At 40.3% G+C, this 11,680-nt stretch overlaps 1 protein-coding gene across 1 annotated transcript in view; it reads right to left on the bottom strand.

The window, feature by feature from the left end:
• LOC102851241 (zinc finger protein 18-like) overlaps positions 1-1,687 on the bottom strand; it is a 64,948-nt gene extending 63,261 nt beyond the window's left edge. The window contains exons 1-2 of the mRNA XM_006900516.1: positions 1,301-1,687; positions 479-668 (exon numbers count right to left, since the gene is read on the bottom strand). Of these exons, the coding sequence (XP_006900578.1) occupies positions 479-668; positions 1,301-1,687 (577 nt within the window). The remainder of the gene's footprint in view (positions 1-478; positions 669-1,300) is intronic.
• Between the last annotated feature and the right edge of the window lie 9,993 nt (positions 1,688-11,680).

The raw sequence follows: 11,680 nt of genomic DNA on the forward strand, positions 1-11,680 counted from the left end.
AGAAAAGTGCAACAATGAATGAATGGAAATCCAAAGTCTCTATAAATTTTCATTCAAATTAATAATAAATTTAAATAAAAAAGAATCTAGATGTTCTCCTCAGTCATTCCACAGAAGGCAATGAATTAAAAAAAAATCCAAAAAAGAAGAAAATTTGGCAAATTAGAATTTATACTTTGATTCACTAGTTCAAGATTTGTATTTATATCATTAACAAATACAAATCTCTCTAATATCCCAAAGAGCCTCACCCACATATTCTCTTCCCTCCTTACTCAGGTCTAAAATCCAAATGCAGAATTAAAGTAGTTGAAAATGTAGACACTGAATCTCCTAATCAGGGTGACTTGTGGACATCAATCTTGGTCTCAAATTTTCAAGGGACACCTCAGTCTGAGCACAATTTCAACTCGGCCAGCCAGGAACTCTAATTTTTTTCAAGGCCCCCAACACAGCATGAATAAGAACTGGCCCTCACCTAATTCCAGCTCCGTGTCAGGTTCCTCTTTGATGATGTGGTTCAGTTGCTCCTCAGGCCCTGAAGCTGAATTCTGAAATCCCAGCTCCTGAGGCACCTCTTCAAGACTGGCCTCTGTCTCTTTCACTTGGCAGCTTGCAGGTACCACCTTCTCAGGTAAGCTTTCCTGTCCCAGAACCTGGCTGGTGATCTAAAGATCATATATTACTAGTTACTGAAGAATGCTGACTTGGTTGGGATTCCTGAAAACATGAAGTGAATCTTCTACAATAGATTACAGGATAGTCATTCAGAATAGGTAATAAGGAAGAAGAAACCCAGCTTCATTTTCTCATTCAGCAGGTACTTCCAGCTATTGACAGAAATACCAAGAGAGGCCAGCTGCTGACAATAAACTAGGCCTGCAAGACAGTCAAGATAGGCTTCTATTACAGGGTTTCAACTGGACAGGCTTTACCAATTAAAAGTTAAACAAATGCAAACATTCTAGTGTCAGCTTAGAACGGAACAAGAGGTTATATCTTCAAGTCATAACAGCTAGAATGCAGACAGTTATTAACATAAAAAGGAAAATAAAACAAAGCAGCTGTGGAAAGGTTCATTCCAACTCAAAGCAACACCATGAATAGAGCAGCTCTTTAGGGTTTTCTTGCCATAATCTTCATGGAAAGTATGACAAGCTCTTTCTTCTAATGGTGACACTAGGTAGGTTCAAACCACCAACCTTATGGTTAGTAGTCAAGTACAAACCATTTGCACCATCCAAGGATGGGGCAGGAGGACACCCAAACAGGATCCTAGATCTCAATACCCTCTGCTTACCCACTGCCACAGTCTCTGTGGCTCGCCCTTCAAGCTCTCCACTAGCATCACAGCCTCCTCTCCACTGCTAGGACGCTGTGTGCGCACCCACATCTGGATCTCCCTGGGCAGGATGGTCAGGAACTGCTCCAACATGAGGAGCTCCAGGATCTGCTCTTTGCTGTGAACTTCTGGCTGCAGCCACTGGAAACAGAGCTTCTGAAGTTGCCTCAGGGTCTCGCGGGGCCCAGACAGCACCTGGTACTGAAAGCGTCTGAAAAGCTTCCGGGCAGTTTCAGGGCTGGAGAGTTCCCCTGGAGGGGCAACATCTGGTACGGGGAGTGGAGGGTCCTCTGCGTTTTCCAGTGGTGGCATCTGGACCAGGGCCTCTCTCAGCTCTAGTGGCATAATCAAGCTTGACAAGTTCTTTCACATCAGCAATGTCCTTCTGTATTGAACAGTGCTCTGGGGAAAACTACATCTTCTTGCAGAAACACTGGGAATGGAAGGAGACCAGTGATGCACAGAAAATAATATGGTATTAGAAAGAAATTCATATGGCCCAATGAGAATCTTGGACTTAACCAGTAACCTCTGAAACTGCCCAAGGATTGACAAAAAGAAAAAAAGTTGGCACTGAGACGCCTTCCACTCATGAGGATCCAATGTTTCTTGTAGTGGAGTTGTGCTCCACAGTGCTGTCAAGGGCTGGCTAGTTATCTATCACTGGGTCTTTCTCTCAAGACATTACTGGGTACATAAGACTTCCCACCTGTATGTACGTCAACAGCAGAAGGTTTTACTATTCACACCACCCACAGACTCAACAGCAGAAGGTTTTACTATTCACACCACCCACAGACTCAAAGGATGTATTTTTCTGTTAGGAAACAATGTAAGCTTGTAGCCTAAGAGCAAACCATGGACACCATATCTAAAATGCCACCACCACCCTGTTGTCTTTACAAAACTCTTGATTGGTCTTCAAATGCCCACACCAAGTAGAAGAAAGTCAGCCGCCTCACTATTTCACTACGGGCTTCCAAAGAAATAAATTCCAGTTAACTCTTGGGTATCTAGAGCTGTCCATTTGGAGACTGAAAAGCAAAGCTGGATAAATACACCAATACCCTACAAAGAAATTGTCATGATGATTCTAGAATTAATATAAGGTTGAAGAGAACAAAACAACCCTTTCCAAAAGGTGCAATGAATTCCCAAGTGTGGCTCTCTTTTTAGTGACATGTTGGGAAGTGGTTTCTTTGGGAAATGATGATAAATCTGTTTGTTACACAGTTTTAACCTTGGGCTCAAAGGATGTTTGGAACAAATACTGTCTACCTGAAAATACACCTATTGCCTTGAACTTAGGAACCACTACTTTATGGATAATATTATCAAATGATCCAAGACTTCAATAAAAATAGAGAAATAAAAAATAATAAAATTAAAGTTGTATACCTTCTGATGATGTTTTAAGGAGAATCACTTGGACATTTTGATGCACTTCTCTCAGTGAACTAGTAGATCTAAAAAGGGGGGGCAATCAATTAGGATATGGAAAACATAAATAGCACAACTTGTAGTTGCTGTCTTTGTCTTACTGAAAATTTCCTAACCACTAAGTCCAGTAAATGCAGAAAACACATTCAACTGTACATAACAACACTCTAAAAGACAGATGAAATGCACATTAAAGATAAAATATTGGGATTTTATAGCATATTTTCTGACATTATAATGCAATTACATTATAACTCAGTAACATATCGCAAAATATAGAAATTATAACACTCTAATTTAGACTCGTTATTGTTGCATCAACGGTTTGCCTCCAGAAACTCTACGAACTTGGAGAAATGATGAAAGTTATACAAGTCTTTCGTTTCAGGTCTTTCGTTCATAGGGTCGTTATGAGTCATCTATGGCTCGATGTCACTTAACAACAACAACGCAGACTCAAAAAGGAAATAAAAAAGTAAAATGAAAGCTCAAAAATATATAAATTTGTGAGATGCAAGTAAAGTTTAGATGGACTGTTGTTGTTCTTGGTGCCCTGAGTTGGAAACGATCCAAGGCAGTTTTCAGGGGCAGTAAATTGCGTGGGAGGGTCTACATCCTTCTCTCATAGAATAGCTCTTATATGTATAGCTTTAAATAAATGTGGTGGTTCTTAGGTGCCTTTCGCGGACCCGAGAGAGAGCAGAAGAGAAGCGATGACAGTTGCACCGAAGCCCAGAACCACACACTCACCTCACCGTGGCCACCTCGCACTTCCGGGAGCAACAGCGCACGCGCGGATCAGGGCCAGGACGCCAGAAAGAGATCAAGGCTGGGATTGGCTGCTCGAGCACCCGCCCAGCACCACCTCACCACCCCAAGCGTTCACGTTGGGGGAGGCCAGTTGCTGTCTTGTTATGAGCTGCATTTCATGTGTAAATTCATGATTTCTGGTATCAACGGCTTCTCCTCTGTTCACTATCTTAGTGGAACAGTGGTGGGCCAGGCTACTCAGGCACAGAATAGGACAGAGTTCAGATCTGTTGTTCATAGGGTAGCTATGAGTCCTACTGGACTTTTTGCCAACAACGACATTTATTTAAAGCTGTATCTTTTTAAGCTAAGAGCTCTGGTGACCTACTGGTTTGAAGCTGCACTGCATTCCCTAAGACAGATGTGAATTCACCAGGGGCTGAGAGAATGATGTGAAGTCTCCCAGGCCTTTGAAAACCTGCTGGAGGGTCGGACTCCACAGCACACATCAGCAATCCCTCTTAATAGAGCTTTAATTGAATCTAATAAATTTTTATATTTACAAGTTTTCCTTGTACTTTGATTTCCTTATTAAGCCTGCATTATTAGAGTGTTCAATATGTTGTTGAATTATAATGTAATTGCATTGTAGTTAGAGAAAATATGCTAATAAGATCCTAAGATTTGATATTACACATTTCTTCCGTTTTGTTGAACGTGATTTCTATAGTTTCTGGGCTTCTTCTTGTTATGTTCTATCTAGTTGCCTGTGACTCATAACGACCCTATGTACAACAAACAGCTCTGAACCCTGCTGTATTTTGAGCCAATTTCATTGTCTCTGACATACCTACCTCAATTACCCTAGTCGTTGAGTCAATATCTCATCCAGGGTCTTCCTCTCTTGGGCTCTCCCTCCATCCTTCCAACCAAAGCATCCTTCTCTATGGCCTCATTCCCTCCTCGCAACATGCCCAATATATGTCACACAGAGCTTCAGAATCCTTGCCTCCAAGGAGCAGCCTGGTTTCAAACCCTCTCCAGGACAGACTTGTTTTTTCTCTTAGCAGTCCATGGTATATTCAATACTCTTCTCCAGCACCTCAACTCAAAGTCATTGATTCTTCTTTTATCATCCTTAGTCATTGCCCAGTTCTCTGATGTAGCAAGTAATTGTGAAGACCATGGGATCAGGCACACCTTAGTCTCTAGACTAATACCACTGCTTATCAGTGTTCTAGAGAGGTCCCTGACAGCAGAGTTTCCCAATACAGTTCATCTTTTGATTTCCTGGCTACTGGTATCAAGAGTGTTGATTGTGGAGCAAAGCAAGTTGAAGCTGTTGACAATTTCAATCTCTTTTCTATTATGAGGCTACCAATTAACACATTGTTGAGAATAATTTTTTTTCCTTGATGTCGTTCTTAAATTCTTATTGAAGGCTGCAGTCCTTGGCCCTCTGCAGCAAATGCCTCAGGTTCGCTTCAGTTTCAGCAAGCAAGATTGTGTCATTCATCTGCAAAACACAGGTTGTTGATGAATCTTTCTCCAAACCTGATACCAAATTCCCCCTCATAGAGCTCCCCCCTCCCAGATGATGTGTTCTGCATATATTGAAAAGGTATGGAGATACATGCTATGCATTAGAAAGTTGGCAAGTGAATAGGGATGACAGAAAGAGAATTGATGCCTTTGAGCTGTGGTACTGGAGAAGAGTGTTGAATATACCATGGACTGCTAGGAGAAGAAACAGGTTTGTCCTGGAGAGGGTGAAGCTGGAATGCTCCTTGGAGTCAAGGATTCTGAAGCTTTGTCTGACATACTATGGGCATGTTGCAAGGAGGTACTGGTCTTGGAGAGGGGCATCATGCTTGGGAGAGTGGAGTGACGGCGCAGGAGAGGAAGACCCTTGATGAGATGGATCGATTCTGTGAGTGGAGTGGTGGGAATGAGTATGTTTGAGACAGTGAAGTTGGCACAGGAAAGAACGGCATTTAGGGCTCTTGTACATAGTGTCGCTATGAGTCGTTAGCGACTTAATGGCACATAACAACAACAACAACATGGAGATAGGATGTCTCCATGGCATACACCTTTCCTAATTTTGAACCATGCGGTGTTTCCTTGCTCTGTTCTGATATCTTGCCTCCTGGTCCAAGTATAGATTTTGCATAAGCACAATCAAGTGCTCTGGGATCCCCATTTTTCTCAAAGTCAGCCACAGTTTGTTGTGATCCACACAGTCAAATGCCTTTGAATAGTCAATGAAACATAGACGTTCCTTCAGTACCCACTGCTTTAAGCTAAGATCCATCTAACAATGGCTATAATGTCTCTAGGGCTAAGGCCTCTTCTAAATCCAGCCTGAACATCTGGACGTTCTCTGTTGATGAGCTACTCCAGTCGTTTTTGGATAATTTTCAGCAGGATCTTGCTTGTATGTAATATTAATTATATTGTTTGATAATTTCCACAATCCATTGGGTCATTTTTTTTTTCTCAATGAGAACAAACATGGATCTCTTTCAATCAGTTGGCTAGGTCCTCGTCCTACAGATTTCTTGGCACAGCCTGGTGAGCACGTACAGGGCAGCATTTATTTGTTGAAATGTATCAATTGGTATGCTATCAATTCCTGAGGCCTTGCTTTTTGCCAATTCATTCAGAACAGCCTGACTTTCCTCTTTCATCACCATAGATTCTTGATTATATGTTGTTTCATGAAATCGCAGCTCTGTTCACAATAGCAAGGAGTTGGAAATAACCCAGGTGCCCATAACAAACGAATGGGTAGAGAAGTTGTGATATATTCACACAATGGAATACTATGCTGCATTGAAAAACAAGGAACTCGTTCAGTATTATTCAAAATGGGTGAGCCTGGAGGACATTATGCTGAGTGAAATATCTCAGTCGCAAAAGGACAAATATTGCATGGTGCCACTGCTGTAAAATGGGACTGATATCAGGGTGGGGGTAAGACTGAGAAAAACTGGATAAATTGTGTATACTGCACTGAAACAGATGAGGGACTGAACAATTTAAAAGCGATGTATGATAGGGTATTATGGTTATCACAAGAGTCCACAATTAAGGTTGCATAGTGGAATGTACTTGGGGTGGTGGGAGGGGTGCGGGGGGATTGTGTACCAGGGAGTTAGTCTTTCTTTTACTTTTGAAAAAGAGGAGCGAACTGGGGGGCGGGGGGAGGGAGAGGGCTGGGCGGGTAGAGAAGTGCAGCAGTGAATGAATGGAAATCCAAATTCTCTGTAAATGTTCATTAAAATTATTAAAAAAATAAAATAAAAAGATTAGAAAATTTCAATAAGACCAAGTCAGTTATGGTGCTATTTAGGTTTTCCAGATCCCAATTGATTTTCCTTCCTTTTCAAATCTACTTGTTCAATGAGAGAAGGGTGTTAAAATTTCCATATGATTCTTCCTAAAACATCATCAAAAGGTATATGATTTTATTTTCTTTTACATTAAAAAATTGTTAAAATTTTAAGAATATATTTTCATTGTTGCATATTTTTGTCCCCTCTCTGTCTCAGCCCACTCTACATTGCATCTCTTGTTCCAAAATGTTGCCATACATAGAATGTCTAACTACATATTCTTTTCAGACAGTTCTTCCCCTCATCTGATTTAATGCAGTGTTCATTATTTATCCACTCTTTTCTCATTCTCTTCTCAACTGACCCATGTTTGTCTTATTTGTATAATAGCAGTGTTATGTAGTATTTGTCCTTTTGTGATTGAGATTTTTCACTCAGCATAACGTAGGCTCCACATTACACATGCTGTGTAATGTTTTATTGGTCCATTATTTTCAATGCTGCATAATATTCCATTTGTGTGACTACACCGTAATTTGTCTATCCATTTGTTTGTTGATGGGCACTTTGCAACTTTCCATCTTTTTGTAATTGTGAATAATGCAGCAGTAAACGTGGCAGTGCATACATCTGCTTGAGTTATGGCTCTAGTTTCTTAAGGTATATTCTCAGTAGTGGAATTGCTGAGTTAAATGGTATTTCTATTTCCAACTTTTTGAGAAAGTGCCAGACTGTCTTCTATAGTGGTTTGTACCATTTTACATTCTCACCAGCAGTGACGAAGAGTTCCAACCTCTCCACATCCCTCCAGCATTTGTTGTTTGTTGCCCTGTTGAACTTTGTTATTGTTCAAAAAGGCATATAATTTAATTATTTTGTATTTCTCTTCTCTATTTTGGTTGAAGCCTTGGAAATTTGGGTAATATTATCTAGAAAATATTGGTTACTTAGTTTAGGCAATAGTTGTGTTTTCAGGTAGACAGTATTTGTTCCAAATATCTTTTGAGCCCAATGTTAAAACTGACATCACTTTCCAAAGAAAACACTTTCCAACATGGCACTAAAAGGAGGCCACTGGGAATTTCATTGCACCTTTTGGAAAGGAACGTTTTGTTCTCTTTAACATCATGTTTATTCTGGAAGCATCATGAGGATTTCTTTGTATTCATGTATTCGCCAAGATTTACTTTTCAGTCTCCAAATGAATAGATGTAGATAAATAAGGATTAGCTGCAGAAGATGTATTTATCTGGAAGCCCATAGTGAAAATGCTTCATGAAGCAGATGGCATTCTTTTACTTGGTGTGGACATGTGAAGACCAACCAAGAATTTTGTAGAGTGAACAGGGTGATGTTGGCAGTTTAGATATGGTGTTTACAAGAGATCCATAGCTAAGTTCAAGGCTTCTCAGCAGGGCAGGTGAGTTTGTTTCTAAAATTGTGTACTGGATTTTCTTCCTTCCCCAGAGTCCCATAAGAGAATGTGGGAAGATTTGGTTTTCCCCAGAGAATTGTTCCACCAGAAGGACTTTGCTTATCTAAATAAACTAGGCAATTCTGATGGTGCCAGCGGAGCTGGGGCAGACATTGGTCTGTGTGCCACCATTGGAAAAGGCAGAGAACACCACACTCCCTTGGAGCAGCAGCTGCCCCTCAAGGGGAACTCTTCAGTCCTGAAGTTTCCTGGCAGCTTTTCAGACACTTTCAGTTCCAGGTGCTGTCTGGAAGAGCATGAGACCCTGAGGCAATTTCAGAAGCTGTTTCCAGTGGCTGCAGCCAGAGGTTCACAGCAAAGAGCAGATCCTGGAGCTCCTCATGTTGAAGGATCATCTTGCCTAGAGAGATCCAAATGAGGGTGCATACACAGCGTTCCAGCAGTGGAGGGGAGGCTGTGACTCTAGTGGGGAGCTTGAAGAGTGACACCAACCCCCCCAGGACTGTGGCAGTGGACAAACAGAGGGTATTGGCATTTAAGGATCTATCTATGTATCTTCATGCCTTATCTATAATTCTGTGTGCCTTTCAGGTTCCTGCCCAGTCCATATGATTTGTACTTCACTATTATTCATAAGGTTGGTGCTTTAAACTCATCAAGTGACAAAATTAGAAGAAAGATCTTGTCATCTACTTCCCATGAAGATTATTACTAAGATAACCCTAAAGAGCTCCTCAGCTCATAATGTTGCTTTGAGTTGGAACAAACCCTGTCACAACTGCTTTGTCTCATTTTCCTTTGTGAAATTTTGGAGAAGAGGGCCTTGCTATGATAACAGGAACAAACACATTAAGATAAACTTGAGTTTCAGTATTTCTCTAACATCTTCTCAAGGCAGATTTTTCTTCTAATTGCCATTTAGTAGTAGGGAATTCAGTTCCTGAAGAAAGGTGGAAAACACCTGTGATGAGACAAATCTTATCTCTAACTCACAACACTCATGTGAGAGATAAAAGAAGAAAGTAAGTGAGAGAAGAAGAACTTTACTAAAATAAAAAATGAAGAGCCAGGAGTGGAGAGTATACTTGAGATCTTAGTCCCCACAGGCCTAGGGCCAAGAGTGGCCAAGATGCAGCAGATACATCACCCAGGAATGCCTGGCACACACATATTGAAAAGAGATAAGGACTTTTCCTCAAAGCTAAAAGAGGAAAACTGTCTCGTGGAGCTAGTGGCTTGAATTGGATTTCTGGTTTCCTAAACTGGGAGAGAATAAATTTCTGTTCTTAAAACTATCCGCAGGTCTTGGCTCTAATGATAATAAGCAAATACATCATCCTTACATTGCCTTTTTTGCATTTGCAATCCCTCTCGGTTGCCTTTCTCTGGCTTCCTCTTCCCATTCTGGGTAGCTAGTTATCTGATTTCTGTCACCAGAGATTAATTTGCATTTTCTACAATTTTATATATAATGGAATAATACAAAACGTTCTTTTTGTTCTGCATGTGATGTGTCTCCCTTCCTTAACTATTTTCTCATTTCTCTATGGTTTTAAAAGATTAACTGCAGTGTACCTTTAATTATGCATCTTATTCCTGAAGTTCATTCAGCTTCAACGTGAGTTTATAGTTCTCAAGAGATTATAAAAAAATTTTTGGCCTTTATTCAACTATCTTTATTTTCCCCAGATTCCTCCTGATTCATAAACTTTCTATGAGACGTTGTGGGTCAAACAGAGAAACACAAAAAAATAACCTGATGAATACTTTGAATTTAATATCATTAAGCTACAGGAATCTGTAAACTAAGTCTCAGAAAAATTTAACAACCTGGTGAAGGTCATAGAACCAAAAAGACTTCCTCTTTTGAGTCTCCAGTTGTGCACAAAACTTAAAACTTGAACTTGGTGTTATTGACTCAAAACTGTCTCGTAGCTGACTCTGCAGCAGTTTTTGGAAACGGTAAATCTTGTAGGTGGAAATTCCTTGTTGCCAGTCATCGCCAAACACTCCTAACCAAACAAAATATAGTGAAGACAGTGAGCAGATAATTCTACAGATACTCCATCAGGAATCATAAACACACTACAAGAAAGAGATTAAAACACAATCTACAATAGCAGCAATGCTAATATAGGTCCTGGGAGAGCAGTAGACAACCTCAAGCTGTACCAAAAAATCAAATAAAGTATTCATAATAATAATAATAAGTATAATTAGAGAATCTCCCCCCAAAGAAGAAAGGTTGATGAAATTTTCTGACAAGGAATGCTAAAGAGTGATGTTCAAGTGTTTTCACAAATGGGAAGAATAATAATCAGGGAGTTTACAAGCAAAATTCTCAAAGAATTTTTAAAATCAATTAAAAAGAAACCAGTTAAAACCTATATAAATATTCGTGTGGAGCTTCACTGTCTGACACTCAGTTCCACAAGTTGGGGAGTTTAGACCTGACCTTGAAGAGTGTCTCTTGAGTGAGTTATTCTTTTTCTTGCTCTTCAGCAGGTGCAGCCTGGGCCTTAGTTTCTGAGGCTGAACTGTCATTCGAGGGCTTCAGGAAGTAAGGGGCTGCGCTTTGCGAACACAGCATTGCAAAGGTGTGTACGTGCACTTTTATCCTGATTTGCTAGGTTTACTACAAGGAGACAACACAGATTACTGTAAATTCCGTGTAACACACACGAGAGTTTTGGAGAGAAATGCTTTCATTCCTTCTCAAAGTCATAGTCTATGTAACTCACAGAGTTTACACCTTTCCAGGCCTGCTTTTCAGTCAAATCCTGTGTGGTACGAATTGGCAGCTACATTTGATACCATTGGTAGTAAACTGTACATCTTTCTGAGAAACACACTCAGTAAACAATGTGGGTGAGATTCTTGGGAAACATTTCTAGGAATGAAGGAAGAAGCACTTCGGGAAATCCCGTGTAGTACGAATATCCATGAAATGTCATATACAGCAGAACATCACTGTGTTAAGTGATTCATTGTTCAGCAAGACGCAGATTACAGAGAAAGACATTTTTGTATTAGGAATATCACCGAAATGTCATATACAGCACAACATCACTGCGTTAAGTGATTCATTGTTCAGCGAGATGCAGATTACAGAGAAAGACATTTCCAACAAGTGTGTCATTCGAGGGCTTCAGGAAGTAAGGGGCTGTACTTTGCGAACACAATGTTGCATAGGTGTTTATGTGCACTTTTATCCTGAATTGCTAGGTTTCCTACAAGGAGACAAAAAAGATTACTGTAAAATCCGTGTGGCACACACGAGAGTTTTGGAGACAAATGCTTTCATTACTTCTGAAAATCATAGTGTATGTAACTCACAGAGTTTACATCTTTCCAAGCTTGTTTTTCAGTGAAATC

This window comes from Elephantulus edwardii, unplaced genomic scaffold (genome assembly GCF_000299155.1).
Source record: "Elephantulus edwardii isolate Elephantulus edwardi_28Jun2011 unplaced genomic scaffold, EleEdw1.0 scaffold00286, whole genome shotgun sequence".
Taxonomy (NCBI): Eukaryota; Metazoa; Chordata; class Mammalia; order Macroscelidea; family Macroscelididae; genus Elephantulus; species Elephantulus edwardii.